Source organism: Haliaeetus albicilla, chromosome 13 (genome assembly GCF_947461875.1).
Source record: "Haliaeetus albicilla chromosome 13, bHalAlb1.1, whole genome shotgun sequence".
NCBI classification, from domain to species: domain Eukaryota; kingdom Metazoa; phylum Chordata; class Aves; order Accipitriformes; family Accipitridae; genus Haliaeetus; species Haliaeetus albicilla.
In genome coordinates, this window is record NC_091495.1 from 26,084,504 (window position 1) to 26,112,172 (window position 27,669).

At 38.8% G+C, this 27,669-nt stretch overlaps 2 protein-coding genes and 1 long non-coding RNA gene across 15 annotated transcripts in view; 1 reads left to right on the plus strand and 2 right to left on the minus strand.

Moving 5' to 3' along the window:
• Window positions 1-610: 610 nt before the first annotated feature.
• SLC30A6 (solute carrier family 30 member 6) lies at window positions 611-16,878 on the minus strand. 7 transcript variants are annotated; one of them, XM_069800561.1, is made up of 14 exons: window positions 16,753-16,878; window positions 13,855-13,941; window positions 13,152-13,236; window positions 12,139-12,181; window positions 9,552-9,617; window positions 9,058-9,138; window positions 7,797-7,832; window positions 6,891-6,985; window positions 6,124-6,172; window positions 4,032-4,151; window positions 3,641-3,743; window positions 3,285-3,332; window positions 2,625-2,693; window positions 611-1,129 (listed from the first exon to the last, which is right to left on the minus strand). In XM_069800561.1, exons 1-14 carry the CDS (start codon window positions 16,753-16,755, stop codon window positions 632-634), a joined length of 1,383 nt encoding a protein of 460 aa, XP_069656662.1. In that variant the 5' UTR covers window positions 16,756-16,878; the 3' UTR covers window positions 611-631. The 7 variants fall into 7 exon arrangements, with proteins under 7 accessions (XP_069656662.1, XP_069656667.1, XP_069656663.1 ...); XM_069800566.1 differs by lacking the exon at window positions 16,753-16,878 and adding an exon at window positions 16,224-16,459; XM_069800562.1 differs by lacking the exon at window positions 16,753-16,878 and adding an exon at window positions 15,871-16,180.
• Window positions 16,879-16,907: 29 nt separating this feature from the next.
• On the plus strand, window positions 16,908-22,603 carry LOC138688627 (uncharacterized). The gene is made up of 2 exons (XR_011327518.1): window positions 16,908-17,584; window positions 20,381-22,603. It is a non-coding gene; the product is annotated as an uncharacterized lncRNA (long non-coding RNA).
• Window positions 20,279-27,669, minus strand: part of SPAST (spastin) — a 39,601-nt gene continuing 32,210 nt past the window's right edge. For all 7 annotated transcript variants that reach the window (XM_069800558.1, XM_069800557.1, XM_069800556.1 and 4 more), the window contains 2 exons: window positions 27,399-27,439; window positions 20,279-25,764 (listed from right to left, as the gene is read on the minus strand). In XM_069800558.1, the coding sequence (XP_069656659.1) occupies window positions 25,642-25,764; window positions 27,399-27,439 (164 nt within the window). In that variant the 3' untranslated portion in view covers window positions 20,279-25,641. The remainder of the gene's footprint in view (window positions 25,765-27,398; window positions 27,440-27,669) is intronic.

The window sequence follows — 27,669 nt, forward strand, 5'->3', positions numbered from 1 at the left end:
GGAATACTTACAACTAGAAAATGGTTGCTGAACCATCTGAATTTCTATAAAAGCATCAATAAAAATGTAGAAACATGGTCTCACAAAATTAATTGGAATCTGAAATGCCAGATTGTCTTCACAATGGCTACAATATGAATATTGATGGATTTTTGCAACCAAAAACTAATTGTGACTTTGCCAAAAGACAGCTTAATACAGCAATCAAAACATCTCTAAAAACCTGGACTTTTATTTCCGCAATTTCCTATTCTCTCAGCTATTCAGCATTCAGTAAGCAATTCTCATTAGAAAAAAAAATGCTACCTGGTCACAATTTTACTCTCTTATGGAGTTGTGCTATATCACAATACATTCTTGGGAAAATAAAGAAAAGTGAATAAAAAGCTGAATAGAAATAGACACTCTATAAAAACTACCTGTAAAGTATCATAAGTCTGGAAAATATTTGTGGCATTATACAGGCTACTGCTGATGCAAAGAAAAAAACTGCAATTTAACCATTTCATGAATATGAACAATGCACTTGTTCCCAGCCATTTAGAATGATCTGACATTCCAAATGTTTATAAAAATTGGGTAATAAAAGAATTAAGTCAATACCCTTAAGTACAATAAATAATGCTGTTTATTATGGTCGGGGTTGACCACGAGCGTTTGTTCCATATCTGCTTGGGACATTTGTAAAACCAGTTCTGAATCCTTGAGTTGCTCCCATTCCCGGTATTCCAAATCCTTGATTGAGTACAGTGCTGTAGGGTGTGGATCCATGATTAAAGCCCAATCCATAGGGCCTCGTTTGAGTGTTTAAAAGGATGACTGGACTCACGTTTTTGCCTGGTGTATTAAAAGAAAATTCTGGCGGTGGGCTGCTGGGCTTAGCTGGAGTGGATGTAACAGGATGCAAATTATCAGCAGCTTTCAAAGATGGCATTGGAATAACATGATGATCCGAAACGTTCAGAATATTGTTTGCAATAGGCACAGATGATAAGGTAGGTCTGATCCAGTCATCTTTGAAAATCTGAACAGTCAAGGTAGAGACCAACGTGTATAATCTGTTAGTGACATGGGCAAGTACCATTTGTTCATTTGCATCTCTCCGAATTCGGACATGTACTGATCCAGCCTAGAAAGTGATAAAAATAAGTTGGCTGTTAACTGTTACTTCAATAAAGATTCTCCATATGCATTCAAGAGGAGGTAAGTTATCCTGCAGAGAATTATGCAAAGACCTTTCACAGTGGAGACTACTGACTGAATTGAGAAACTTATTAAGTAATTCCATAATTAGGATACATTTTGATCTTTCCTAATGCGTTAAGCTCTTATGAACATAGCAAGATCATCATTCAGGAAAAGTGAGACTTAAAACCAAACTATAAAATACATGTGACGGCAGGAATGGAAAGGCAACAGCTGGGAAAAAAAGCAGCCCAAAAGAAGAACAAAGTGCAGACAAACTCCATAGGCCAAATTTAGGAAAAAGTGTCATCACTGTGCTGTTGGAGCAGATAAGAGGACAACACACGTGGCAGACACGCTCAAATCGGGACCGTTAGCAAGAACAGAGGCAATGCCTCTTGTGGAACTCAGACTTAAAAGATTTTCTCCTGGATGTGCACATAACTGTGGGCTTCCCCTGCCTTCCTCTCAGTAACACTATCTCGTTTACCTTGAACTACTGCTGCAGAAGAGAACAGGACACAAAACAGGACCCCTCACATGCATTTTCAGTTCATATTTAATGAAGAACATGGTTCACACCTTGTGCTATATAAGCCATTTTTATATCAGATGGTGCAGCTGAAAACATATCCAGGTCTCAGAAAGTTTCTACTACAATCTGGAAGATGCCAATAGGTAAATATGCTTACAAAGGTTTTGTAAATATCTGTGATCAATCCAACAGTGCTGTGATCCAGTATTTTGGGTAGCAGAATAGTAAACTGAGAGCTGTTTTCACATCAGCAAGTCAGAGCTGCTGCCTTTTTCTTTTTTTAAGAAGGGTAGCATACTGGAAGAATTCAGAAGTAGAGAAAAATTCTAACAGTCTTAATTTTCTGGCTGTCACAACATACCTGCATCAACTTAGGAATAACTGAGTTCTGTGTAATCATTCTGTATCACAAAAACCCCCTTGCTTTCTTTCAGCTTACAGAACATGAGAACACAACTGTAGTTGTTTTATTCCCCCCGCCCCGAAATGCTGAAAACATATGATTCTACAGTAGACCTTTGGTACCTATAGGTTTACAGTTTCCTTTTTTTCCCCTCTGAGACAATTTACACTAATATACCATTTGAAAAATGTCTTTACTATTGTTGCGTTTTCTTCACTGCCAAAATACAAAACAAATTTTACAGTTGCAAAATGCATGCTTTAATCCAGGGGTCCAATATACTTAAATAATATTAACCAATTACAAAGCTTTAAAAAAAAAAAATAAAGGACAGGGGAAGAGAAGTTTTGCAATAAATCACAAGGACTGAGTACTGACTCCAGCAAATTTTTTTATATTTAAGATTTCAGGAGAAATAGCATACATTATTTAAATAAAAAAATTAAAATAGTAACTGACAACTCTTTTTTAAAGGCTAAAAAGACAATAGACATAACTTACCAAAGTGCCAAAACCTAACGTCCAGAAATGCTCATTTCGAACTTCTAAGACACCATCCAAAGTTGAAACCTAATTTTACACAAACATCCAGAAATATGAAAATAAATTAGAAATCATGTTTGAAATCCTTTTAGAAATGTACTTGTACACATAGCTGAATAATACAGCATTTTCAGTAGTGAAATAAAAGCTTCCATACACAGAACAGACGATGTCTGCTAATGATGCCGCTAATGCTTATCTACTGTACTTTTGCTACCCTTAAACATCCAAATCCATCAAAAAAGTGGAATTAAGTAACTAATTTCAAGTAACTCTTGCTGCCAAATTGCAATATTTTCTCAACTTGATATGCTGTAAGTCAACAGCTGCCTGTACTCATTTTCCTCCCCCCACTCACATTTGTAAACCACTTCGAACAGTAGCTCAAATTTATTCAATAAAAAGTCTGCACTACTTTAACAGATTTGTTCCAGACACCTGAATGACACTATTCATCTTAGATAGCAAGATCCATATTTTCTACATGCAGCTAAAAACTATTTTAAAAAATTATTCTTTAGCAGTCTTCTTGGACTACTCACAAAAACTCTTCATATTCCTGAATGCTTACTTAATGTTAGCTGTGCACACTATGTTATGCATTACACACTGACTTACCTCTCTAAGAAGTTTATCTAACTGGCCAATCACATGAGGTGGGGTTGTCTTCAAGAAAAAGAAGAGGCGGGGGGGAACAAGAAAAAAATTATAATAAAGATTAACTGGCCCTGTTTAAGTGAGAGAGCCTTTAAGTCTGGTCTACCTACACAAGAGACCAATGGCATTAAACAATAAATTCTTATGACTTCATGATGCATATTTCTACTGCCCTTAAAATTCTTCTAGCACATCACAAATTCCCCTGGGAATATCTCCTATTCAAATGCTTAAAATAGATTTTATGTTTTTTAAAAAATAAGGACATTTAACAATACTGAAACCACAAAACCCCTTGGTTTGTGACATTGCCTTACCTGGAGTAGTACTTTCCCACTGTAAACACTCATGGGATACATGGTACCAAATGTCATCAAAGCAATTGCTATAGCAGAGGCTGTGTCTACAGCAAAATAATTGCTAGAGAGAAAGAACAATTTTAAAGAAGAATAGGTATTGACGTTTTTGAAAGGCATAAGAATTTTGATTCTTTTTCATTCTTTTAAATTATATACACTTACAGAATATTACACATGCTAATCTCAACTGTGCATCTTTGAAAAAAGAGGAATATATTCATGGAGTTGCAATCCCATTCAAAAAAAAAATACAGCTTTTGATGAGATCATTCCTTTCATGTAAAAAATGCAATTTCCCACAAACTGGATACAAAAAGAGTTACTTTTTTTAAGCAACAACTGTACGTACTTGATTTCAATGAGCATATATGTAATGCAAAGAGCTAGAGCTCCAGCAATATCAATCAAGACAAAAGGGTTCATTCGTGGCAGAAAGATGCTACTCAATCCTGGGATGATTCCACAAATACTGTAACAAACCAGAAAAAGCAGTTGTCAGCTAGCTGTTCATCATTACTTCAAAACCGAAAAGAGTTACACCCACTATTTCGGCATTTGACTTCAAATACATCTTGCAGTCACAGCAAATGATGTCTTTGGGGACTGAAAAGGCCATTCTAATTCTGCTCAAAGTTCCATAATAGTCTGATGTCAGCAAAAATTAATCAAGTTTAGATCCACATCACATTATCTCTCATATCTGGAATGAATACTTACCTCCTGCATCTTAAATTTGCTTTAAGTCTACCTTCGCATCTACAAAACATTGTATTACACTAATCTTTATACAGTTTTTCTACATGCATATTTTGTGCTCCTTTTTTTCTTCTGGTAACATAGCTAGCTGTGTCAGCTCTATGCAATACAAATACTTCACAGGTTCAGATATTGCTATTACATATATATAAGTCTTGGGGGGTTTGCATATCACTAGTCTTCAATCCATCTGCCACCTTGGTGTGCAAAAGTGTTCTAAAGCCAAAGCTAACTAATTCATGGAGTCTGAAAAGAGGGAGAAGACCAGCTAGCTGAATGAGAGGAGACCAAAAAAACCCATGAGGGAACATTGGGAAAAGCTATTTATTTATAGTTATCGCCTATCAATGGGAGCGTGAAGAGAGAGAAGGGTTTCTGTACTTCCCAGTGAATGTAAGTGCATGTCACATACTTGAAAATTTAAAGGAAAAGACAACATGAAATGGTATGTTGCTCTGTTTAGAACCAACCTATGTTTAGACATCATGTGCTGATCTGCTCCTATGAGAATTTTAATCAACATAATTACATATAGGTGCAGACATTTTCTAATCAGCAGTGCTTCACAGAACACATTTGAAATAGCTGTATACATACTAACCAAATTGAGTAATTTTTTAAAAATTGTTGGTATAATTGCCTACAGGTTATCTCAAAACCCAGTAGTATTTCTAGACTGTAGATCTGGGAGCCCTTCAAAGTATCCGTGTCCTTCCCTGTAACACCGTGTTACCACATCCTTATAGTGTCTGTGATTGCTATCCACTTTTTTTTTTTTTTTTTTTTTTTGTACACTGAAACCCAGGTACTTGGGCAACTCTATTGTTAGTCTTCCAAAGCTGTTTTGCAGAATTTGGGTCTGATGATGTAATACCTTATATCCATATAAAATCAATTCTTCTGTTTAACAAGTGCGTGTTCTCTGCATTCCTTAACTGTTTACAAAAATCACAACATGCAGAAACAGATGGGCCTTGCAGCATACTTAACACGTTATACGATATGGTTTAACATTCTTATTTTGCTACTGACAGCATAAGTACTTGGATGAACACATATGGCTCAACATAAACATTTCTGACATCTGACAAAATTATTTACGAACAATGTTATCTCACATTCCAATATCCAATACAAGCAGGAGGGTTAACAGACAAGACGAATGAGCAACACTGCTTCAGCCCCTAGAAGACAGACTTTCCAGTTTCCTGCTGGACAGGTGAGGAGTTTCCATAGCTATGCTTTAGTGAGTAACCTGTTTCATATATCACATTTAAACTGCAACTATCCTAGTAATTTGCCCACCCCACCGAGTAAACAAACACAAATTACTACAAAATATATCCCTCAGGTAATGATTGTTGAGAAATGCAGTTGAAGTCTGTACAGGACAAAGCTAGTTTACCTCACCTCATCCAAGGAGAATTACATACAATGTAATGAACACATTCAAAGGGAAAGTTATGCAGAAAGATATATTCTTATTAGATTAGTGTATCTGGGAAACATGAGAGACAATGTTTGACTAAAGTTCATACACTAGACCTACAGTAGGTGAAGCTATTCTAAAAGCTCTAATACACAACAGTTTATGCCTCAATACCCATCCAAACCATTACTATACACAAAAAACCAAGACTGCCTTCCAGAAGCTAACAATTTTGAAAAGCATTATAAAGCTTTACCTTCTACTAAGATCTGCAACATGCTCCTGAAGCCAACTTGTGCTGGCAGCTGCAAAAGAAAGGTAATAAAGTTACTACAAGTAAAGGTATCCATTTTAAAGTACACAAAAAAATTTACTTTAAGGGAAGAACCCAATACACTGTGAATGAACAAATGTATCTCAACAGATTCATTGCCACTTGAAAAAAAACAAAGTCTGACTGTTCCAGGCAGTAAGTAAAATGCCAATCTCTCATAACAATCTGAACTTATGAAATACAAATATAATGGCAGATTATAGCCAACATAATTATCCTTCTGGTAATATAAAGTATAATATATAACTATAAACAATTTACAGTTAGTGGGAATGATCACAGGCCTAATTCACAGTGAGAAAGTCCCAAGTAAAAGAGCTATTAAGTAGAATTATTACATTAATTTATTTTTAATCCATTAATACATCCATTAAATATCTTCAAAGTTCTGCTATCTGTCAGATGACCTTCACTGGTTGAATCCAAAAGACTGAAAATAAAGGGTACTTCAGTATTAAAATGATACTCAGTTTATCATATTAATGACTACATACTACTCAGAGAGCCCTATAACCAAACTAGAGTTGAAATTCGGATGGCAATTCTAAACTGCATGAAGTTATATTAATGGAGGTAATAGTAATATATACTCACTAGTTAAGAAAGTTACCAAACAAATTATACCTTGACAAAAATAGGAACATTAAAATCTTTTCCCAATTCTTGTTATAGATTAATTTATCACATACCTTCAGAGACATAAGCAAAAGGCTTATTCCTAATGGAAAGCATTGTAAATAAGTTGAAAAAGAGAGCCACGAAAGTACCAACCAGCAGTCGCCCTCTAGGGAGGAGGGGGGGAAAAGTATCTTAATTGCACATCATCACAAAACATGAAATCAAGCTGTAATTACTAGTAACAATATTAAAATACTCTGCTTGGTATCTTCCCCTGAGACTGAAAACCAGAGTAAGATAAACTAGTGTAATGCTTAATAACTGGCAGTGTATTATCATTTTATCAGTTATCACTGAACTTTGTACATTAGTGTTATCACATTAGGCTGTACATAATGTTCGTAGTGTTGAGTAACAGTTCTTAACTAATTGCATATATGCACGCAAATACATGTTTGTCCTTTGAAAATACAAATACATTGCCCGCTCAGCAGTAGAGCTAAAAAAAGCTTAGTTTCCTATGGACTGATGCCCTATGCCCCTTCCCTTTCCTAGGAGAACTACAACTTCACCATACATCCCATGTCCCAGTCTTTTGCCCCATAACAGCTTCTTTTCCTTTCCCGATGTTCTTTTTAGTCTTCAACGTCTTTGCAACACCTTCAGTTCCCTAACGATCACAGTATCCTCCCCTGCCACATACCAGGCCTTCATAAGAAATGAGAGTAACTAAACTAGCAAAACCAGCAATATATAGTTAAATCATCATTTAAGAGAGCATGTGTATTACATTTCAATTGTACCTTGAAAAAACTGTTTACAATATAGCTTGCACACAGTTTGAAACAAATACCAAGGTACCAAAACCAATTTGGTGTTGAATGTACTTGCATAATTAACACATGCTAGATTAAGAATTAGAAACACAAAGGGACACTGAAAAAACCATCATTTTACATGTCAAAATAATTTCTTACGTGTGTATCTCAGGTTGTTCCAGAAACCGCTCTGCACTACAAAAATAATTGAAAATTTGAGTTATATTCACACAATAAAACCTTGATACCTGAAGTTGATTTTTCAGTTCTGAAGAGTTAGCTGCCATTCATAAACAAAACCTGACAGATACAGTACTGCAAAAAATGAATTGCTTAAATAAGCACAGCAGTTTTTATAAGTGATGAAACCATTTAACACTGAAATCAAGCAGGCTGTAATTTTCCATCTACTTCCAAACTGGGCCACATAGGTGCTAGCTATCATAAATGCTGCCTACACAATAAAAAAATGCTTGTAAATGAACATGCCAAAAAGTACTGCTACTGCCACCACCAGTGTTGGTAATCACAAGAAACTAAGTATGAAGTCCCTGACTTACAGCCTCTCACTAAGCAAGGCCAAATAAAGTAGATGTTGGATACTGCAGTGGAGATAGAAATCTTTTTTTTTACCCACCCACCAGTAAAATAAGAAATGAGCTTCAGCTGTAACAGAAAAACCTATGACAAGTTTTGGGAATTTCCTAAAATTGATGTTCAAAAACTTAGAGGCTTTGGCAGTGCGTCATTACTAGAATTCATTCCAGTGTATTGTCAGTACAACAGATCAACCTACAGTATAAAATTGCAAAGTTCTTAACCCTTTATAGAGAAAATAGAGCCCTTGGATAGAAAAATGGAAGGCACACTGGCCCAGTTTGAAATTCCAGATGTTAACAAAAGCCTCTTCTTTTTTAAAGACTAAAATAACTTTTTAGGCTAACCTCCTGAAATACAAATGCATAGTGTGTCAAATTAATACTTGAGCAAATTTTGAGGGACTGGTGAAGTTGATAGTTTAAACGTTCAGATCCATAAGACATTATGAAGTTGCTTCATGAAGTAACTGAATTAAAAAAAATTTTCAAAAAAATTTATTTATTAATGAACTTAAAAAGTCAAGATGCATAGGGAAATGCATTAAATGAAATATCTAACTTTTTGGAAAATATGGTTCTTAAGAGTATTTTCCTTGAAAGCTATTTAATTACATTTATCAATTCCTATCATTATATCTAAAGCCTACATGTAGTGTAATCAATATAAGTAAGCAGTAAGGTTTAGCAATATTTTAAAAAATCTTAAGTTTTTTCTACAATAGCTCTCTACAGATACCATTTGTAGAATGCATATACTTTTGCTCAGTCTGGGGTATCTTCATACGTAACAAAAAATTAAAGAAAATAGTACATAACCCTACCTTTCTTTCAGTATAAAAAGAGCACCAAGCTGTGCCAGAACTGTAGATGCAAATACAGCTAGAACTTCAAACCTTTCAAACCTGAAATTTGAGAATTAAGTTTAGAGACACAGAACATTGAACAATGCATCAAATCCATTCTAGTCTGTACAGGACCCAGCAGGACAGACCTACTATTTCCAATTCTTTCTTTCAAGAGCAGATAGATGGGAAGAAACTGGTAGTTTTATGGAACAGCCATTATTTTCAATTTCTTTTAAGCCAACACTCCACATATCACAAACAGCTTAAAATTAAGCATTTCTTAATTGTCCCTCCCCTTTCCTCCCCTATTCCATAACTGTTCTTTACAGCACCAGCCTTGGGCCTCCTTATTTTTAAGCTCTTTTACACACAGATTATTAGTCATGGCTGTTAGCGGAGGCAGGCAACAATAGTTAGCAACATATCAAATGTTGTATTATCAAACACTAGATCTTGTTATTAGTACTTACCCAAATGAGTAGACTGGGCTAGGTTTCTTCATCATTACCCAGTAGCTTATTAGACATGTTACCAAACTGAAAAAAGGGTGAGAATTAAGACTATGATAAATAACTGCAGCCTTTACAAACTGGATAATCTACAAATACACACTTAAGCCATCAGAACTGAGCAAATTAATATAGCCACATCTTACCATGAACTCAACCCCTCCGTCACTGTCACAATGAGGCTTCCAGTGAATCCAGAAAAGGTTGTGCTTGGGAATAAAACTGAGACTGCACAACAACATCTCTGCTGTTCCCATAAAAAGGGCAGGAAACAATTTTAGCAGAACGGTAGTCAGTCTAATTCCTTACACCAGGAGACAGCCTAATGCTGTGCTTGCAAAGGCTACCACCAACCTTCCTGAATATAACATCACTCAGCCTAAATCAAGCTTACCGTAACTCCAAATGCAATGCATTTTTCCACTGAGGCCCTGACACAAACCAGCACAACCAGTGCATGCACTCCACAAATTTTTCTGAAAGGGACCTGGAGCATGTGAGACCAGGTACCCCAGAATGTGACTAACAGGCAAAGGTGGTTTGAGAAAATCCTTTTAATACTGTCTGCTATCACACATAGTAATGTCATACAGTATTGAAAAGTACAAAGCAAAAGCAAAAGTATCAAACTAGACACCCAGTAATGCTCTTCTTACATGTGTTTTATGAACTTGCCTAGAAATACTGTAACCTGAGAAAGGCCATTTAAATTAGAAGGAACATGATAAACAAGGTGACAGGACTGTCACATTTTGTCACTTCCTTTGTATCCCAGTGAAAAAGTAAAGAAAGCTCTCCATTAAACTCTTCTTTTAGAGATATACCATGAATTAGATGTAGCACTCTAGAATAAGACTCAGTCTATGCCAAGTATTGCCTTTCTCTTTCACAGTGTAATTTATATACGTATATGGCCAAAACAGATTTACTTTTTTGGCTGCTTTCATCTACACATGCTCTAATCTAACTGGCCATTCACTGACAGCCACAGGTCTCTCTTGCTGTTTTCTTTCCAAGTGTTTCTCTCATACTGAACATCTGAAATTCCAATTATTTTATCCCCATGGTACTAGCCTGAATTTTTCTAGGACGAGTCTCATTTCCTTTGCCTATTTTTCCTCTGTTGACCCCTTTGGACAGTATTTTTTTATTGGAAGCCACCCAGATTCAGTGCCATCTGTGCCTTTATGCAGCTCTTTCTTAATTAATGACAATGTTAAATCAGACTGGATCAAGAACTCATCCCCACAGCTGCTGAATAATCATATCCTCACAACCTGATCCACAGCTGTGTGGAGTAAAAGCAAAAGCAGAGGAAATAATACTGCTCATATACAAAATAGTTAATTATATACTCAGTAAGACTATTATAAATAACCAGGATGACAAAAATGAAAGAACCAGAAATTGATTTTTGCAGCAGAATTACTGAGCATTGTTCTCCCTTCCAGCAAATCAAAACTCTTGAAAGAGATCACTGTGAGTTAGAATAATCTTCTAGTCCATCCCCTCATTAACCTAATACGTGAGTGCCAAGGGTATTCCATCTTCTCCTAAAACTAAAAAAAAAATTAATATTCTATACAAATACGAAATACAACATCAAAACTTTCCCCAAGGTGAAAAAGGTATTTTGAGTCAAGATGACAAAACTCAGCAGATACAAAATTCTAAGAGAAATATGAGATTCATTAAAGTTACATCACATTCTACTGCAGTCACAGATCAAGTTAAATATTTTTTTGTCTATATCAAATATTCGTTTTCCTTTCTGCATGTTTGCTGCTGTTATTTATAAATGTTTTACTGTCAGTCAGATAAGCAATAGTATGTAATGGGCAAAACAGACAGCAGGTAGCTGGTCCATACTTTTTATAAGCTAGTGAGCCAGCAAGGAAAAGGATGTAGGTTAATAATTAAAAAATACATGCATTTTATGCAGTTTATTTCCCAACCACTGCTACCAACCTGCAACTCAGGTAAGAATTGAATATATTTCATGTCTGTATTATCAATATCATCAAAAGTGTTCAGAACTTTCATGCTTAAAGTAGTTTTAATATAATTTTGTTACAAAACAGGAAAAATACTAAAAATATCTAATGGCCTTATTGGAAGAGCACGTGGGATCTAGCTTTTGAAATATTTTGAAATAGAAATAGGATTACATACTGCCTGTTCCCTGATGCTAAAACTGAGAGGTACTTCAGAACCAATGACTGTGGCATCAGGGAAATGTTCCGAGTGAACCACTGGATAACAGTTTGATGCTTGATTCTGTTTTACGTTGTTACGCATCTGCACAGAGAAATCCATGACGGAACTGATTTGTTACTAGTCGTTCTCAATACAGCTATGGTGTTTCTTGTCATCTATTTATTGCGATGTACAATTTTATACTCATTTAAGCTATATTTAAACCAGTTAGTGTTTCTATACTGATAACTAAATAACATGTGTTTGTATCTGTAAATAAATTTCCTATGTATAGAAATATACAAAGACAGGCACAAAAGAAGAGTAAGACTAAACGGGAAAAAAACCTCACCTGAAAAGGTCAAAGATTGTCAAATACGTGTAAGCAGTTAAAGCTGTAAAAAAAGCAAATATTAAAACAATGTAATTTTTCAATGCAGCAATCACTTGTATTCTTCTAAGTCCCTCTTGTGTAGCTCTTTTCAATCTTCTACCTACAGAAACTGTCTCTGCTGATAAAGCAAGTCTCTCTGTCTTTTTTACGTGTATATAATATGAATGTCCTAAACACACCAATATATTTAACTTCATAAAAACAGGTTGATTATGGCAATCCTAATTCTAATAAAGCATGTAATAATGCCCAGATAGATACAAAAGGTATTAAGCCTGGGACTAAGTTGTGACTAAGAATTTAAATACAGAAAAGTCAGGAGAACTTCCAGCAACACAACATCCGCCAAAGCAAGAGACCTCTTATGTGCATTACTACAGTGAAAAGTAGGTTCAACAGAATTTTTTACTTGTTTTGCTTCTCCAACCCATCTTGAAACTGCAAGAAAACCTGTGTCCCAAATTAAAAATGTAAGGCATTCTACTTTCAGCACAGATGATGTGATGCATCTTGGAGCCCCTATACAAAAGCAGAAGATATACAAGATATTGAAAAGGGGCAGTCCTGGAATCAGAGAAGCCTTTTGCCACACTACAAACATCTTGATTCAACTGCAAGTGAGAGTCTCTGTGTGTCACTGGTGCTATTTATGTAAGGAACAGGTTTGAGGACTAGCTTAAAAGTCTACTTTTTTGCAATCTTAAAGATAAAGAGGGTACTGCAGGAGGAAAGTGACCAGCAGGTCTGGAAAGCCTTGCAGATTTTGAAGGGCTTTCACCCATTCACACTTGCCTGTGAGAAATGCCTCTAACCTGACTGTGGCAAATCAAAAGGAAGCACTTTCCAAACCTGGCTGTGCAGCCACGTAACTCCATTACGTGCTGAACTTTGCTTTTTTAGTATGTTGGAACTTCACAAGCTAAGAAACACATGGCAGTTGATTGTAGTTTCAGCACAAGAGAGCCACCTACCTATGCTGTTTGTAGAGCTGCACCACATTAGCAGGAAGCCAATACATATTAAATTTATAGCACCAAACAGCAAGATCTTCCAGGACTGTTGATGAGAATAAATATGTATTTTACATCTTCCAAAATTTACAAGACAAAAATATATCGATCTGGTTTTAAAAAACAATATTGTAGTACTTCATCATGCAAGCAGAACTGGCTTCTCCTCCCTCCCAAAAATTTACAACTCATTTCAGAGCAAGCCCATATTCTATTTTTAACTCTACAGATAGTCTCAAAACTCATTTGTAAACTACGCTTGTGCACCATGCTTAAAATACCTTTTTGGTCTAAAAAAATCACCCCGTATAATATTTGCATTTAATTACAGCACACACCATCTGACTTTTGAAGACAGCTTTATACAACTTTATATTAGTGGGTTCCTTTCTCTGTGCTGGAATTTAAGTCCCCAAAACATCTATGTGTATTCAGTTTACAGTTCTACTGAACACATTAAATGTAAGTACAATTCTGGAGAACACTAATTGACAGGGACAATGCACAGGAAGGAATCCAGCTTCACAGCTGGAATTTTTTTTTAAGCACAGCTGGAAAATTTCAAAGAAATATTCTCAAAATATACTCAAGTTAATAATGTATTTTAACTTATCACAGTTAATGCCTTTTTTATTATTATTCATTCTTAAAGAGAAATACTTACCCTCCTATCTGCTGCAACCAGCCTAAACTCATGTGTTAACTTTCCAACCAATGATCTCTGTGATTTGCGGAACAGGTGTATTGTCCCCTTAAAAAAAAAAAAAAATTAAAAGTTTAATTAAAAATTTTACTTAAACCATAGTTTAAATTAGCAAAAAGGAAACCTTCATTTATGAACTATTTTCATAATTTTATCAAAGAATCAGAATAAGGTTTTTGTTAAGTAGAGATAGCCCGTAAACATTAAGTTCAGCAGTATTTTACGTTTTACATGGTTATTATATTAGAAAATTATTAATTACTTAGAATCAAGCTTCATTTAGATATAACCCAGAATTCAAGTTTACTGGAAAACATACCAAAACACCATTTAAAGAGTGCTTTTTTACTTTTATTTAAACAAAACTACTACAGCTGTTCTGGAAACACAAATGTTTTTCTTTACCAAAGCTCACTTCCTATCCAAAGCCAACTGGCTTATTAAACAGGAAAATAATGTGTGTGTGTATATATATATGTATAAAAAAATGAGAACCCATCAGAGAAATAAAAACAATGCTGGTATCATCTGCAATGTGGTAGACACAAGGCCAGTAACATGATGAGACATACAAACAATCTCAGTTGTAGCTTAACCTAAACACGCACAGTAGATGCGGTCACTGTAGGTCTCCCTCTCCTAACTTCCAATTACATGCAGATGAGCGTTTTCCTGGGGTGGAGAGGATGTATGTGCATACAGGGAGTGGGATGGGACGAGGGGGTGCTACGTGGCTCTCCTGAAAGTGTGACAGGTCTCTTCTGTCAGGTGGCTGGAGATAGGACGAGAGGAAATGGCCTCAAGTTGCGGCAAGGGAGATTTAGGTTAGATATTAGGAAAAATTTCTTTACTGAGAGGGTTGTCAGACATTGGAATAGGCTGCCCAGAGAAGTGGTTGAGTCACCATCCCTGGAGGTATTCAAAAAGCGAGTGGACGGGGTACTCCAGAACATGGTTTAGTGGGCATGGATGATGGTTGGACTCGATGATCTTGAAGGTCTTTTCCAACCTAAATGATTCTATGACTACCAGAAAAATTCATCAACCATGCCACTTGCTCCTCTTCCTCAGAGGGCCCATGCTTCTAGTTAGTTGTCCTCCTTTCTACTCTCCCCACAAAGAAGTAAGCTTGCCTTGTGAAAAGCCCCTCTGATTTGCAATAGAAATTTGTGGACTTGTAATGGATGGTCGGTCATATGCAGCGATTTGGGGCTGGATGAAATAAGGTCTGACTGTAAGCTATCGCATCTGTAACTGCCAGCAGAAAACAAAAAGACATACTAACGGGCAGGTCACCAAAACAGACTCAATTAACTTACAGACATGTTTGTCGACACAGCTGTATCTCATATTATCTGTAGAAATACACGTACGCCTTGGTGCCACGAATTAAAAAAGCAGTGCTATAGACCCAAGTTAAGCTCACCTGGGGCAAAAGGCTGGCGCTTACTATTTTCTTTACTAGCAAATCGTTACGTAATGATTTATTTTTTTTCCTCAATAGAGGCATACAGGCTGACAGAACACCTTGGAAAGCTTTTCTAACAGGCAGCGGACTGCCTGCTTATGAAGGTTACTCTGTCACCTTAGCAGCCATTGCCTTCCCATGCTGTTAGCAGTACGCCCACTGCCAAACCGCACCGTGCCAACACCTCCCCACTTACTGAAGGATGCCGTGCGTTAAAGTTGCATATGCTGCACCACAGAGGAGAACCTCGTGCAAACCCATGCTAGCCACAGCTCGCCCCTGGAAGCCAGCTCTAAGCCAGCCGATGTTGCCCTCTGGCATTAAAGCGTCCCAAGCACCTAAACTTCTGCCGACACAACGGAGAGAAACACCTCTGTGCTGAGCAGGAGGGCAGCTGTCCCGCACCTCAGCCGCTGAAGGTCCCCACGCGGTGCTAAAACTGCCGTACAAGAAGTATTTCTACAGGGAGTGCGAGTGCCTGTTCCAGCAGTGCCAACAGGTGACGGTACCTGTTACGGATACCGATGTCAGCTTACTTGTGCTCAGCATAAAAAGGGAAAGTCGAGCCACCCAGCAGAACAAGCATGCCGGGTGGTCGTTGCCAGAAAAACGACTCTTCCCCTCTGGGAAGCGAGCTGTCCGTAGCAGGGGTGACGGTCCCGCGGCGGTCACTGACACGCGGGAGCGGGGGGCAACGTAACCCGTTTGCCCTGATGCGGGTTGCAGCTCCCCGGCCGATCCGGTGCCGAACGACAACCCTGAGGCCCAGGCCCAGACCGAAACCACAGGCCTGGCCGCGGGTCACTCCTTCCGAGACCCTCCCCCCCGCCCCCGTCCGCAGTGCCGCCTCTCCGCCGCCCACCGGCCGGGGCCCCGGGGAGCCGCCGGTGACCGGGGACAGCGCGGGGGAGGCGGGCTGCGAAGAGGAAGTACTCCGCGGACGGCCGCCCCGCGCGCCCCCCGCGGGCACCGGAGCCGTTAACGGCCGCGCCAGGCCCGGCCGCCCCGCCGCAGGTGCCCCCGCCGCGGCGGAGGGAGGGGCGCTTCCCCAGCGCCCCGCCGGCGGGCGGCGAGCGGCGGCGGCGGCGGGTAACGGGTTACGCCGCTCCGCGACGGAGGCCCGGCCGGGCGGGGCGGACCCCCGCGCGCAGCCACGTCACCGCCGGCTCGGCGGGGCTCGCGCCAGGAGTGGGGCGGGGGACGGCGGAGGCGGCGCGGCACGCCGCAGGCCGGGCCGGCACCAGGGCCCGGGGCGCTCTGCCCCGGCCAGGCCCCGCCGCAGCGGCGGGCACCCCGCCCCGCCCCGGAGCGGCCGCCCCACACGGCCTGCCTCGCCTCGCTCCCACGCGCGACTTCCCCTCCCCCCCCCCCCCCCAGCGCGGGCCACTCACCATATTATTCCCCGCACCGGAAGAGACGGCGCCATGCGAAGCCGGAAGAGGCGGAGGAGGCTTCCGTCGCTACGGCAACGAGCGGACCCGTAAGGCCACGCGCGGCAGCGGATGTGACGCCCGACGGAGGGGGCACCCGCCCCGTCCCCTGGGCTGGGAGGCCTTCGGCGGGAGGGAAGCCCGCCGCTCCTCCCCCGGCGGCAGCGCGGCGGGACACACCCCCCACCCCCCAGTCGCTTCGTTCTCAGCCGGCGCCGGCGCCTCAGGCAGCGTGCTGGCGGCCGCGGGCGGGCGGGGGGCGGCAGACGCTCCCTCAGCCCGCCCGCCTTCCCCCGTGACACACGCGTTGTGTGTGGAAGCCCACTGCCTTTCTGCCCGTTACCTGCCCGCTCTCCGCCAGAACTCCACGGACGGACTCCCGTCGCGGTGGTCGTGATACTCCAAGGAAGGACGGTTTCGTGTCACCGCTTCCGCCATGCAAAAGTACACCCGAAATCGCGATAGCGTCACTAGGGCCGGTCCTCTGCTGCTGTAGTCCGCATTAACGGCAGTAAGTACGCGCCTCCGAGTGGATTTTTTTCTAGCAATACGCAAACCTTGGAAAGGACAGTAGCTCTCAGAACCACAGGAACGCTGTTGTTGAAAACGCCGTCACTGCTTTGCGCGCTGAAGTTCTGAGAACTGCTCCCGTCGCTCTGAATGTGTTAAAATACTGGAAGCACTGCCGTTCAGCAGCGTGATCTACAGCCGGCCGAACCCCATCCCAAAGTCTGTGGTGGTCCGAAGCAGAGAGGGGACTTTGTGGGAAGAAAAACACAGAGCCACGTTTAAGGTAGTGCGACCGCTCTTACTGAGGCTCTGGAACATGGGGACGCGAGGGCTGCAAGGTGACAGTCATCTCCTTGCGTGACCTGACTGGCGGAGCACTAGTGCCCAATAGGTTCTGTCAGAAGAAACAAAATACAAACCTGAAGTTTGCTTGGAAGTTAGGTTAGCTCTTTTAAGGAAAACTGCATTACAAAACACCTGCATGTGATTTAATGTACAGAAAGATTTAGTCACAAGACAGGTTATTTATTATTGCCTTTGGGAAATAAGTGAAAAGAGGTAGGAATAAAAATTGAAGCTAGATATTGTGCCTAGGAAGGTACTTGAAACAAGTTCCTGTAACACTGTCCTGTCTTTAGTCTTGTAACGGTCTACTCTGTTGTCAGTGACCAGAGTTAAGTGTGGTTAGAAGTATTATTTGCATCTAATCTGTTCTGTGAACCACACCAAAAGACTTACTGTGGTTGGGAGTGACCGGACAGGTAATTGTATTCCATGAGACACGTTTAGTGTCTCAGACTTGCTCAGTCTAAGCTGTTGGCTACAATGAAGTTTTTTCCAGTGTACAGAAGTAGTTGTGGGAACAATTAAAAAAAATACATATTTGCAGTCTGTAAAATTTGCATGACAGGTAAGAGAATTCCAACTGCACTGTTGTAGTACGTAAACTCTCCACAGGCTGCAGCTGCTACTTCCACCCATATTTAACCAGGAAATCAGAAGTCAGGTGAACCACAGGGGTAACATTTTATCCGTGTGATATGCTCCACAAATACAAAGTTGTTTGGTTACTTCATTATCAACACCTTATCAGTCTTTTATTATTTCATGTCTTAGCATATTTCTTCCCAGAAGAGGAAAACAGTTAGTTATAGTAAAATTGCACTTCTAGAATTCACAGAAGAGAAATACTACAACTAATAGCACAGCTGATACTAGCATGCTGCATATAACAAAACTCACAGTCTTCAAGGGTGTCTTACAACTGAAGCAAGTTTGAGGCCTTTTAGAAATTACTAAAATGAAATTTGAAAATAATAGAAGTTACAATATTGGAAAGAACATACTGTGCTTACAATGTGTATTTGCAAAAAAAGTGGAATCTTCAAAAGCATTTGGTAAAAACAACACACTTTGCTCATTAGGTTGGTTGTAGGCTTCTGAAATTCCCACCTTTTTGTTTTTTTTAGCTACACCACAGCACCAGTAAAGCACTCGCATGTGTCGAGAGATGGATTTTAGCTGAATTCTATCTTTCTGCCTTCACCACTACATAGTATTTTCTGTATTACCATTACATGCAGAATAAAAAAAATGACCTTAGAGAAAGTTGCATAACTATTGTCTTTTCCAGAGCCGTAGGCACCCTTGCAGGAAACAGGCTGGATTTCACAAGTTTGCAAAGTATTCAGAAATTTGCAGAAAGATGGCTTGAGTGAAAAGAACAGAAAGCAAAACAAACCCCACAGAACTTTAAACTAATTTTTCCTCGCTTTTTCTGGCAAACTTAAAACATTAAAATACAGAAATAAACAGATTTAATCTGAAATATGCCTGCATCTGACATGAGGCATGGAGCCTTGTCTCACACCATCTTGGCTGGAATGGGAAAAGATTTAATGAGTCTAACATGCTTCAGGCCAGAGTATGCTGCCAAGTCCATAACCTTTGTAGATTTCAAAATAGCAAGCGCTGGGATGTTGTTTTCAGGCTCTTGCTTCCTCACTAAGTTTATCTGAGCACCTCCTCTACAAGAATAAAAATCTATTTGAGTATCTGTAACCTATGCACAAAATTGCTAATCAAAATAATTTCAGTGGTTCAGAATCTGCCTCCAAGTAGTAACGTTTCACCCAAAGAGAGATACTGGATAATTATCCTGCATAGACAACAATGCTGTCTTTCTATCCCAAGGAATTAATGCTTGACAGAAGCAGTAATAGCTCTTAATGCTTCAGTCAAAAAAAAAATTTTTTTTTTTCTCTGATTGCTGCATGGATTTTTATTTGGTTTGCTTGAACAGTGATAGATACAATGACATGTTGAAGGCAGTGGTCATGGCTGCTTTTTGAGAGATCCCTAATGCTGCCAGATATGTAATATTAAAATTAATCCAACTTTTTTTTTTTTAATCTTATCGCCAGGATGTAACTGTAGAACAGAAAGCCTCAGTGGTTGTTAGGAGTCCAGATGCAGCCTCAAGACAATGGCTAGAAAGACTTACCAACAGTGAGGAGATAGGATAAGTGAAGAATTTAGATTGTTACCTCAAAAATAACAGCAGCACTCTCCCCCAGCAAAAGAAAACTGACGTTTTGGTATCAAGTAAATTGGCTCCAAGTAGCTATTTTCAGGACTTTACCACGACTACCAGAATTAGTCATCTGAAACTCCTGGTTTTCACTGTGATTTAGCAAGACTAGGATAGGAGGATAGGCACACGCTTTCAGTTTCAGCACATTTATTTAGGAATTAGCACTTCTGTTTACATTAGTTTTAAGAACTTGAGTCGTGTCCTTTAGAAACTAAATGAGGTATTTACGTATTTATTGTTCCATCATCTGGTATACAACACCTGATTTAAAAAAAAAATTATTTTTTTTTTTAAAACCAGCAGCAATTAAAACAGCTTCAGGTTTAATGAAAAGGCTTATAGTTTTGGGCATTTTACCTGATAAACAGACAAGAAAACAGTAAGAACAGGACAAATGCAACATTTTATTGTGAAGCTAAAGCTATGTGACTGCTCATCATGCTTTTTTACATTGCTTATTAATAAAATGGTGTTTTAACATTTCAGAAAACATTCTTAAAAGAACAATGAAACAAAAGTGCTTCAAAACAACAAGATACAAGAGTTAACCCAATCCCAGACTGGAATCACCTAATATATTTAATGGGGGTGGGGTATAGTGTTTTGTCTTCGCCTTTGTTTTTTGTCATTTTAAACCAGATTTCTGAAAAATACTGACTAGCCCTTCACATGAATAAAAAAATTGAATCTTGTGGCAAAAACAGTTTCTGTATTTCCAGTCCCTTTGACAGGTGTGTGAGTATTAGATGAAGTACTTTCTTACCCACTTCTAATGGTAAAAAAAACCCCACAGAACCGAGAGGCTACACCCCAGTATCTTAGAAGAATACGTTTATGTTAACCAACTACAAAGAACATTGACCTTTTTCCGCAAAGCCACTTCTCTGAAACAGGATTTTAACAAGTGCATCTTATGGAGGCAAGGAAAGTCTTACAGCAAAACAAGGCTGATCACTGTAGTTTCCAGACATCATGTCAAGAATTTGCAAATCAAAAGATCAAACTCTGAAGAACCCACAATGTTTAGCCAACAGATTTAATCCACTGAAGGAGTGTATACCCTTGCCAATTATTGCCAAACTCAGGAGGTAGTTATTGACAAAGTAAACAGTTTCTACTTTAAGACAGTTAACAGTTTACATGAGAAGCAGGAAAAACACAATACACATTTCCCCATATTTCAGAAGATGATTTTGCATTTGCAGGAAGCGACAGTTTAACCTCCTCATCCTGTGGAATCATAGTTACAGTATTTAAAAGAAAAAATATTGACAAGAATGTTTAAAGAAAAAAAACTCTAAAAGAAAATGACTGATCCATTGGTCTTCTCTTAGGATGACCAGCAGATCACCCTAAGCATGAAAATTCACATAGATGAGTAAAACAACATCCTTCAACACTAAATAGCAGCTCAAGAGAACCTAACAATGAAATCAGCAACCACCTCTAATTAGCACAATGACCAAGATAACTAGTTGCATTCACTACCTGCTTGCTACTTTTCATTCCGTTTTTGATATCTGGTAGAAGTCCCCGCCACTAAAAACATCACAAAAGCTTGAGACCACCACAGACAACGAATCAAGATCTGTAACCTACAATAGCGCTTGCCACCTCCCAAAGCTGCCACATGCAGAAGCATCACCGAAGCACTGGAGCAGCTAGATAAGCATGTCTTAGGCACAACTATGCATTATCCATGTCTTGGGTAGGAAAGCACTGTAAGAATCTAGGGCACAAAGTTTCACCGTAGGTGGTTAAGGAAGTGCCAACTAGAATGCTGCTTTCCATACTGGTTGCAGAAGAGACATCTCGGTTAAATGTGCCAGCATATCCAACTTCAGTATTCCCAGTAAAAAGTACTTAAATTTCACAAGAGGGACTTGGCAGCAGTGTCAGCCAGTGCTAAAACCCGCTTGTTTAGAATAGAAAAAATACTATTTATTCTACACCAGAAGGTGAGGTTAACTGTCTAAGTTATACATATAAGAACTGTCATTTTAAAAACATTTGAGGGAATCTAGCAGTGAAATCAGCAATGGCCTCCAATTAGTACAGTGACAACAAATTGCTTCTCAGTTCAGAGATCACATTCTTTTCCATTTTGAAGTGTTACTATCACATTTATTATCTACATAAAGTAACTTGCAGGGCCATATTCAACAAAACTGTATTAGCGACTGACTTTCTGAAGTAGAGTCAGTTAGACATCTCAGGGGCAGAATGCCTATTTCTAATACACTGAACTCTGTAAAGTCTAAGAAACTAACAGGACAGAGAATTATGTGTGCATAAATATCCTATTTTAAGGCTTCTCTTTAATATTCAGCGTTGGTTTTGTCTTAGCTGCAAGGAGAGAACCTGTACAGGTTTGGTGTACTCTACAGAAAAGTCAACATTAGTAAAAGGGAACATCGTTAACACTTGACAAATTCTTGTTTTAAGGAGAAAGAGCATCACACAGGGCCTGAGTTCTTCTCTCCTGTTATGCCATGGAAAGCAGCAACCCACTGCCTGAGAAGACATTGTTCTTCCAAAAAGGCAAAGCTGTATGAAGAAGGTTGTTAAAAAAACAGGCATGGATTGTTTTTTTTATTCCCTCCAGTAACACTTTAAGTTACACTTTAAGTCAGTAGAACACACTTGCAGAGGGCCAGACAAGCTGCTTCCTAATCATCTTGAAAAAGTGGGTCAATTCAAGGGGGGGGGGGGGGGGGGGGGGGGGGAGAAAAAAGTGGTTTGAGAGCTAACGTAATGGCAATATTTCCAAAGGTTAAAAGCATCCAACCTGCTGTCCTGCTCATCCTATCCTAATTCAAGATGCTGTATTAGAACACAATCTGATTTTATGGCAAATGCAGGTGCAAAGTTCTATATAAAATACCATAGATTTGGGAAATATGGGGGGGGGGGGGTGTTGGTTGGTTGGTTTTTAGGTGGTTGGTATGGTTTTTTTCAGATAGGCTTTTATACACAGTTAATCCAATGCATAGATGAAAATCACAGGGCTGGGACTTAGTACATGTAAAGCAAGAAACCAGAAGATACAAGATAATGCCTTAAGGAAAACAGAATTATTCTTAAAATACACTATTCAAAAAATAGCATAAGAAAGACATTTAAAGGCGACGTATGAACCAAATGGCACTTGGTCATGTGTTAAAAATCCAGCAGCTGTGGGGCAAACTGATGTTGCAGAACAAAATTAAGTTCTTATTACTGTGTTCTAGAAATAATTTATAGAGCTGTAGTTCATCCATTATGCAGAAAACAATCAGGGCAGAATAGATAACCCAAAAGCAGTCGTACCAGTCACACAGATTCTTTTGACCTGAACTGGTTGTACAAAGAAGTGAAAGGGCTAGTCCCTTTTCTTTCTGAAGTAGCAGCTGAGACTTCTGACCCTTTGTGCTACGTGCTGGTGGTGCTCTAGCAGATGGGAACTTGTATCTCTGCATCTCAGGTACCTATCACATGCCAATAGGCATGTATTTGAAATAAATACTGGTATGTTCCTCAAAACTAAGTGGAGGAAAACAGAATTTGCTAACAAATATTTAGGAACACTCAAAACCAGAAGTGTTCCTCTCAAAGTTCTCATTTGCAAAGGATCTCAAGGAAAGTTTACAAGCTTTATGAATAGGAAGACTAAGTGCCTTTCTTAGTTGTTTAGCTATCTGGCAGACGCTAATAGAACAGTAATATTCATCCTTAGCACTATGAAGTCTATGACAAATACAGATCAAGTCAGCCAGGAATTTCCAACAATAGGTATGGTCTACTGAGGGCAGAACTAAGGCAAAGCAAGCAATACATGAGATTTAAGAAACTGCAATCTTTTAGCATTTCTTACTTCTCCAGGGAAGTGCATCAGGGGAATGGAAGTCACATGTTTCATTTACATCAGACATACATTTGAGAGAGTCATACCCTTAGAAGGCTAGAAGAGGTTTGGTTAGACTATTTCAAAAGGCATACTAGTGTAACACAATCTTCTCTGATTTAATTGCTTTTAATCTTAAGATCAGTTAAAAGCATCTCTGGGTCAAAAAAACAGAATCTCAAACATATTGCATCTGTGTGTCTCAAAAGTTTGACACAGTTTCCGCTATTTAGTACCCAATACTACACAGTGAGCACAGAGTCCTCTCTGGGTATTACTATACTTACACTGCATCTATCAGCTAGGGGTTTTTTTCATATATATTTTTATATATATATATAAAATATATTATTTATAGTCAACTTTCAGGTGAGTAGTCCCAGAAGTATTTGACTTACTCCTACCAATAAAATATAAGTTAAATGAAAAATTAAGAACAGAATTTTCTGTTAAGACCAAAACCAAACAAAGCTTATAACTCAATTTAGTTTAAACAACTGTAAACAATATGCATTTTTGTAACATCACTAAGTTGGGAGAGTTGTTTGTTGTTTTTTTTTTTTTAAGGAAAAAAAACCCAACAACAATACCCAAATAAAAACCCACAAACCTGCTCTAAAAAGGAACTACTGCTCTGCCTTGCAAACATCTGTGTTTAATCCATGAAGAATTTGTAAACAAGATGTCAGGCCTTTAGAAGTAAAGGCAAAGATGTTTTCCTTTATTACAGTATTTAAAGGCTATCACTTAAGTGGTTTTTTTTAAATAGCTTGTCATTTATATAATAAAAACAAGTATTTGTACAAAGATGCAGTTTCTTTTTAAAAAAGCAGATCAGTTGAGTGTTTCATACTTTAATATATAAACCAAAACATATGAAAGCTATAAAAACATTAATGTGTGCCATGTATTAAACATGTAGCCTCGTATTTTAATGCTTACATGTGTAGATTAAAAAAATTATCACAATGGAAATTTTACTTTCAATTATCATAAACAGACCAAAATACAGAGTAGAAACACACCATTTCTGAAACTTGACAATTAGCATCACTTACTCTCTCAAACAGCAGCTGGGCTTCCAAGTTGTACACCATAAGCGTAAGCTAACATTCTACCAATAGAAGCGTTACAAAATGCATTAAGAGAAAATACTGCCAGTAAATGAATGTCTTAGTCTATTTTTTTTTTATTTAGTAATTTTTTTAAAAGACAGTTTGAATGGGTTTTATAGGGTTGGGTTTTTTTGCTGTTCTGCTATCAAAGGTCTTCTTTAAAACTGTTCTGTGAACAATACAGTCACATTACAACTAAACAAAAAGACAAATAATAACAGACCAGCTGCTTTTTACATTTTAATAACCATAATTCCCCAATGCTGTTCTTCATTTCTGCATAGGGAAATTGTTTTATTTGGCACATTAAGGATAAAAAAGTCAAAAACTGAACCAAAGTTTACAAACCTCCCATTGTAAGTTAGTAGTTATAAGGAAGCAAGCCAGACATCAATGTCATGGAAAAATTAAAAACAAAAAGCCACACACAACATAGGGAAAAGGTTTTCCAATGATCAATATCATCAGAGCCTTCTAGCTGAAACAAAATACATACATTATTGTTCAAACCATAATCAGATTGCTAGGAATCTTATCTCAAGTCCTATTGTGCTCTTACAGTGTGTAAATCCTCACTAAATGGCAAGGAGGCTTTGATGAACACATTTCACATTGTATAATTTTTTCTTAATCTCAAGTTTTAACGCAGATACTTAAAGATCTGTAAAGTCCTGTAAACTCTGGCTGCTTTCCAGTAGCCTGTACCAATTGCTCCTTAGGCAGCACTTTGTTTCACTTCAAGTAGTGTTTCACACTGTGGTATCTCCAAAGTCCTTGTTCCAGCGAATATATGCTTCCAGGGTCTGAGGGCTCAAACTGCGCTTTATCTTCTTCAAAGACTCAGTGAAATCTGATAGTTTGATATTTCTCATCTAAACAAAAAGTGAAAGACATCGGGATCACAAGTGCTTTACTTACTACCGTTTATTCAAGTACTTCAGTATTCACTTGTAACAAAGCACATTCTATGAGGGCTTCATCTTGATATAAAAAAGAAATTTTTTACAGTGGGACCAGTCATTCACTGGAACAACCTCCCCAGGGATGTGGTAGAGTCCCCATTGCTGGAGGTTTTCAAGATGTAATTGGGCAGGGTGGTAGATAATCTCATCTAGGCTCCCCTTCCCATGAAAGGTCCAAGCAGATGATCTTTCAAGGTCCCTTCCAACCTGGGATGTTCTATGATTGTATGACCCGGTGCAAGAGTCTTGTAATTTAAAACTATCAGTATTTACCATTTTTAATAAACTAACATTTGGTAATCATAATGTCTGCCTTGTTATTTAATAGCCCATGAGATTGTGTTATTACTTCCTATTTCACTAGGTGGCGCAAGCTGGTGCACATGAGGGCACAGAACTGAGTAAATGATAAGGCATGGGATTTTTTAACACATTTATGGCATACCTCTGCATACCAGGAGATTAAGGCACTGAAAGTTCCTGCCCTTACCACAGCTGTATTCAGACCATATTATGCTGTCAGCCAAGTAATCCCGATTATCTAACCTCTCTGATTCAACACATGCCTTTCAGTTGTTTGCTGGGGACATGATTATTAGCAGACATTTCCTGTATAGAGAAGTGTCCAGACACGATGGGAGATAACCAAAGTGTGTGGAACAAGTGAGCTCATTATTAAAGGAGTATTAACATTACAATTGGAGAAGATTGCCCATATTTCTTTGGGACTAGTGTTGATAGGCTATTGGAGATACACTTGCATTCACAGCAAATTATCACAGATGTTCTCATCTTCCTGCAACAATTCCTTTCAGCTTATCATAGCCTTAGCCATGATCTAAGGCTAAACATAGAAAACAACAGAGGAATTAAGTTTTGCTTCGTTGTCCCCTAAGTGACTGTGACATGCACACACATTTGAACAGAAACTTTTATATGCAGGACCAACCTCTTCCTTTTCTTTTGATGTTTACAGATGCAATTTGTGGTGAGGAACTTAATTTTTTTTTGCTTTATGGTGGTCCACGTGAATGAATCTAAGTATTATACATACACACAAACAAATGTTTTAAAATCCCTCAGAGGTTCTCCCTAAGATGACTTGCTTTACGTGAAGATGGGGGTGGGAGGTAGAAATAAAATAAATCACTTGACATAATACTTCTGGGAGTGTTTTGGGGGAGTAACACTGCGAGAAAATAAAAGCAAGGCCTCTGACATCATCTGATAGGCAACAGATCAAGTTGCAGTTCAGTGTGAAGGAAAAGATAGGACCAGTCAGCTGAAACTAAGCAGAGAATTCCTATCAGAAGAGGCGGCACTCTTATGCCTGATAACCAACAAACTACACAAAGAACCTCAGACATCTGAGGACAGATTTGGTTCTCAATCTCAAAAGAATTTTCTTCAGTGAAGAAGTAATCAAAAAGGTAATACCCCACCAAAATTATGCTAGGTATTTTGTATGATACTATGTGTAAATAAAGGGACCCTAAAAGTTTCTGGTGAGCATGCATTCTATTCAAACTGCTAGAACAGCATACCTCACTGGCAGACATGTTCTTCACCTGTTCTGGTTTTAGTTCTGTAAAAATAAAGGAAGATCAGTAAGATTCGTAAGAAAACTTTCATCACTTCTGACAACTAAAGCATGTTAAAAGCACTTCTATTCTGAAAAAAACCCACAGGTAAAGATTATACCTCTCTGCCTCAACATAATCTCCTGTACAGAAAGGTACATCATGTTTTTACCTCCTTCTTCCTCATTTATCAGCTCCTCAACCAGGCTGCTCCCACACTCAATTGCTGCAGATA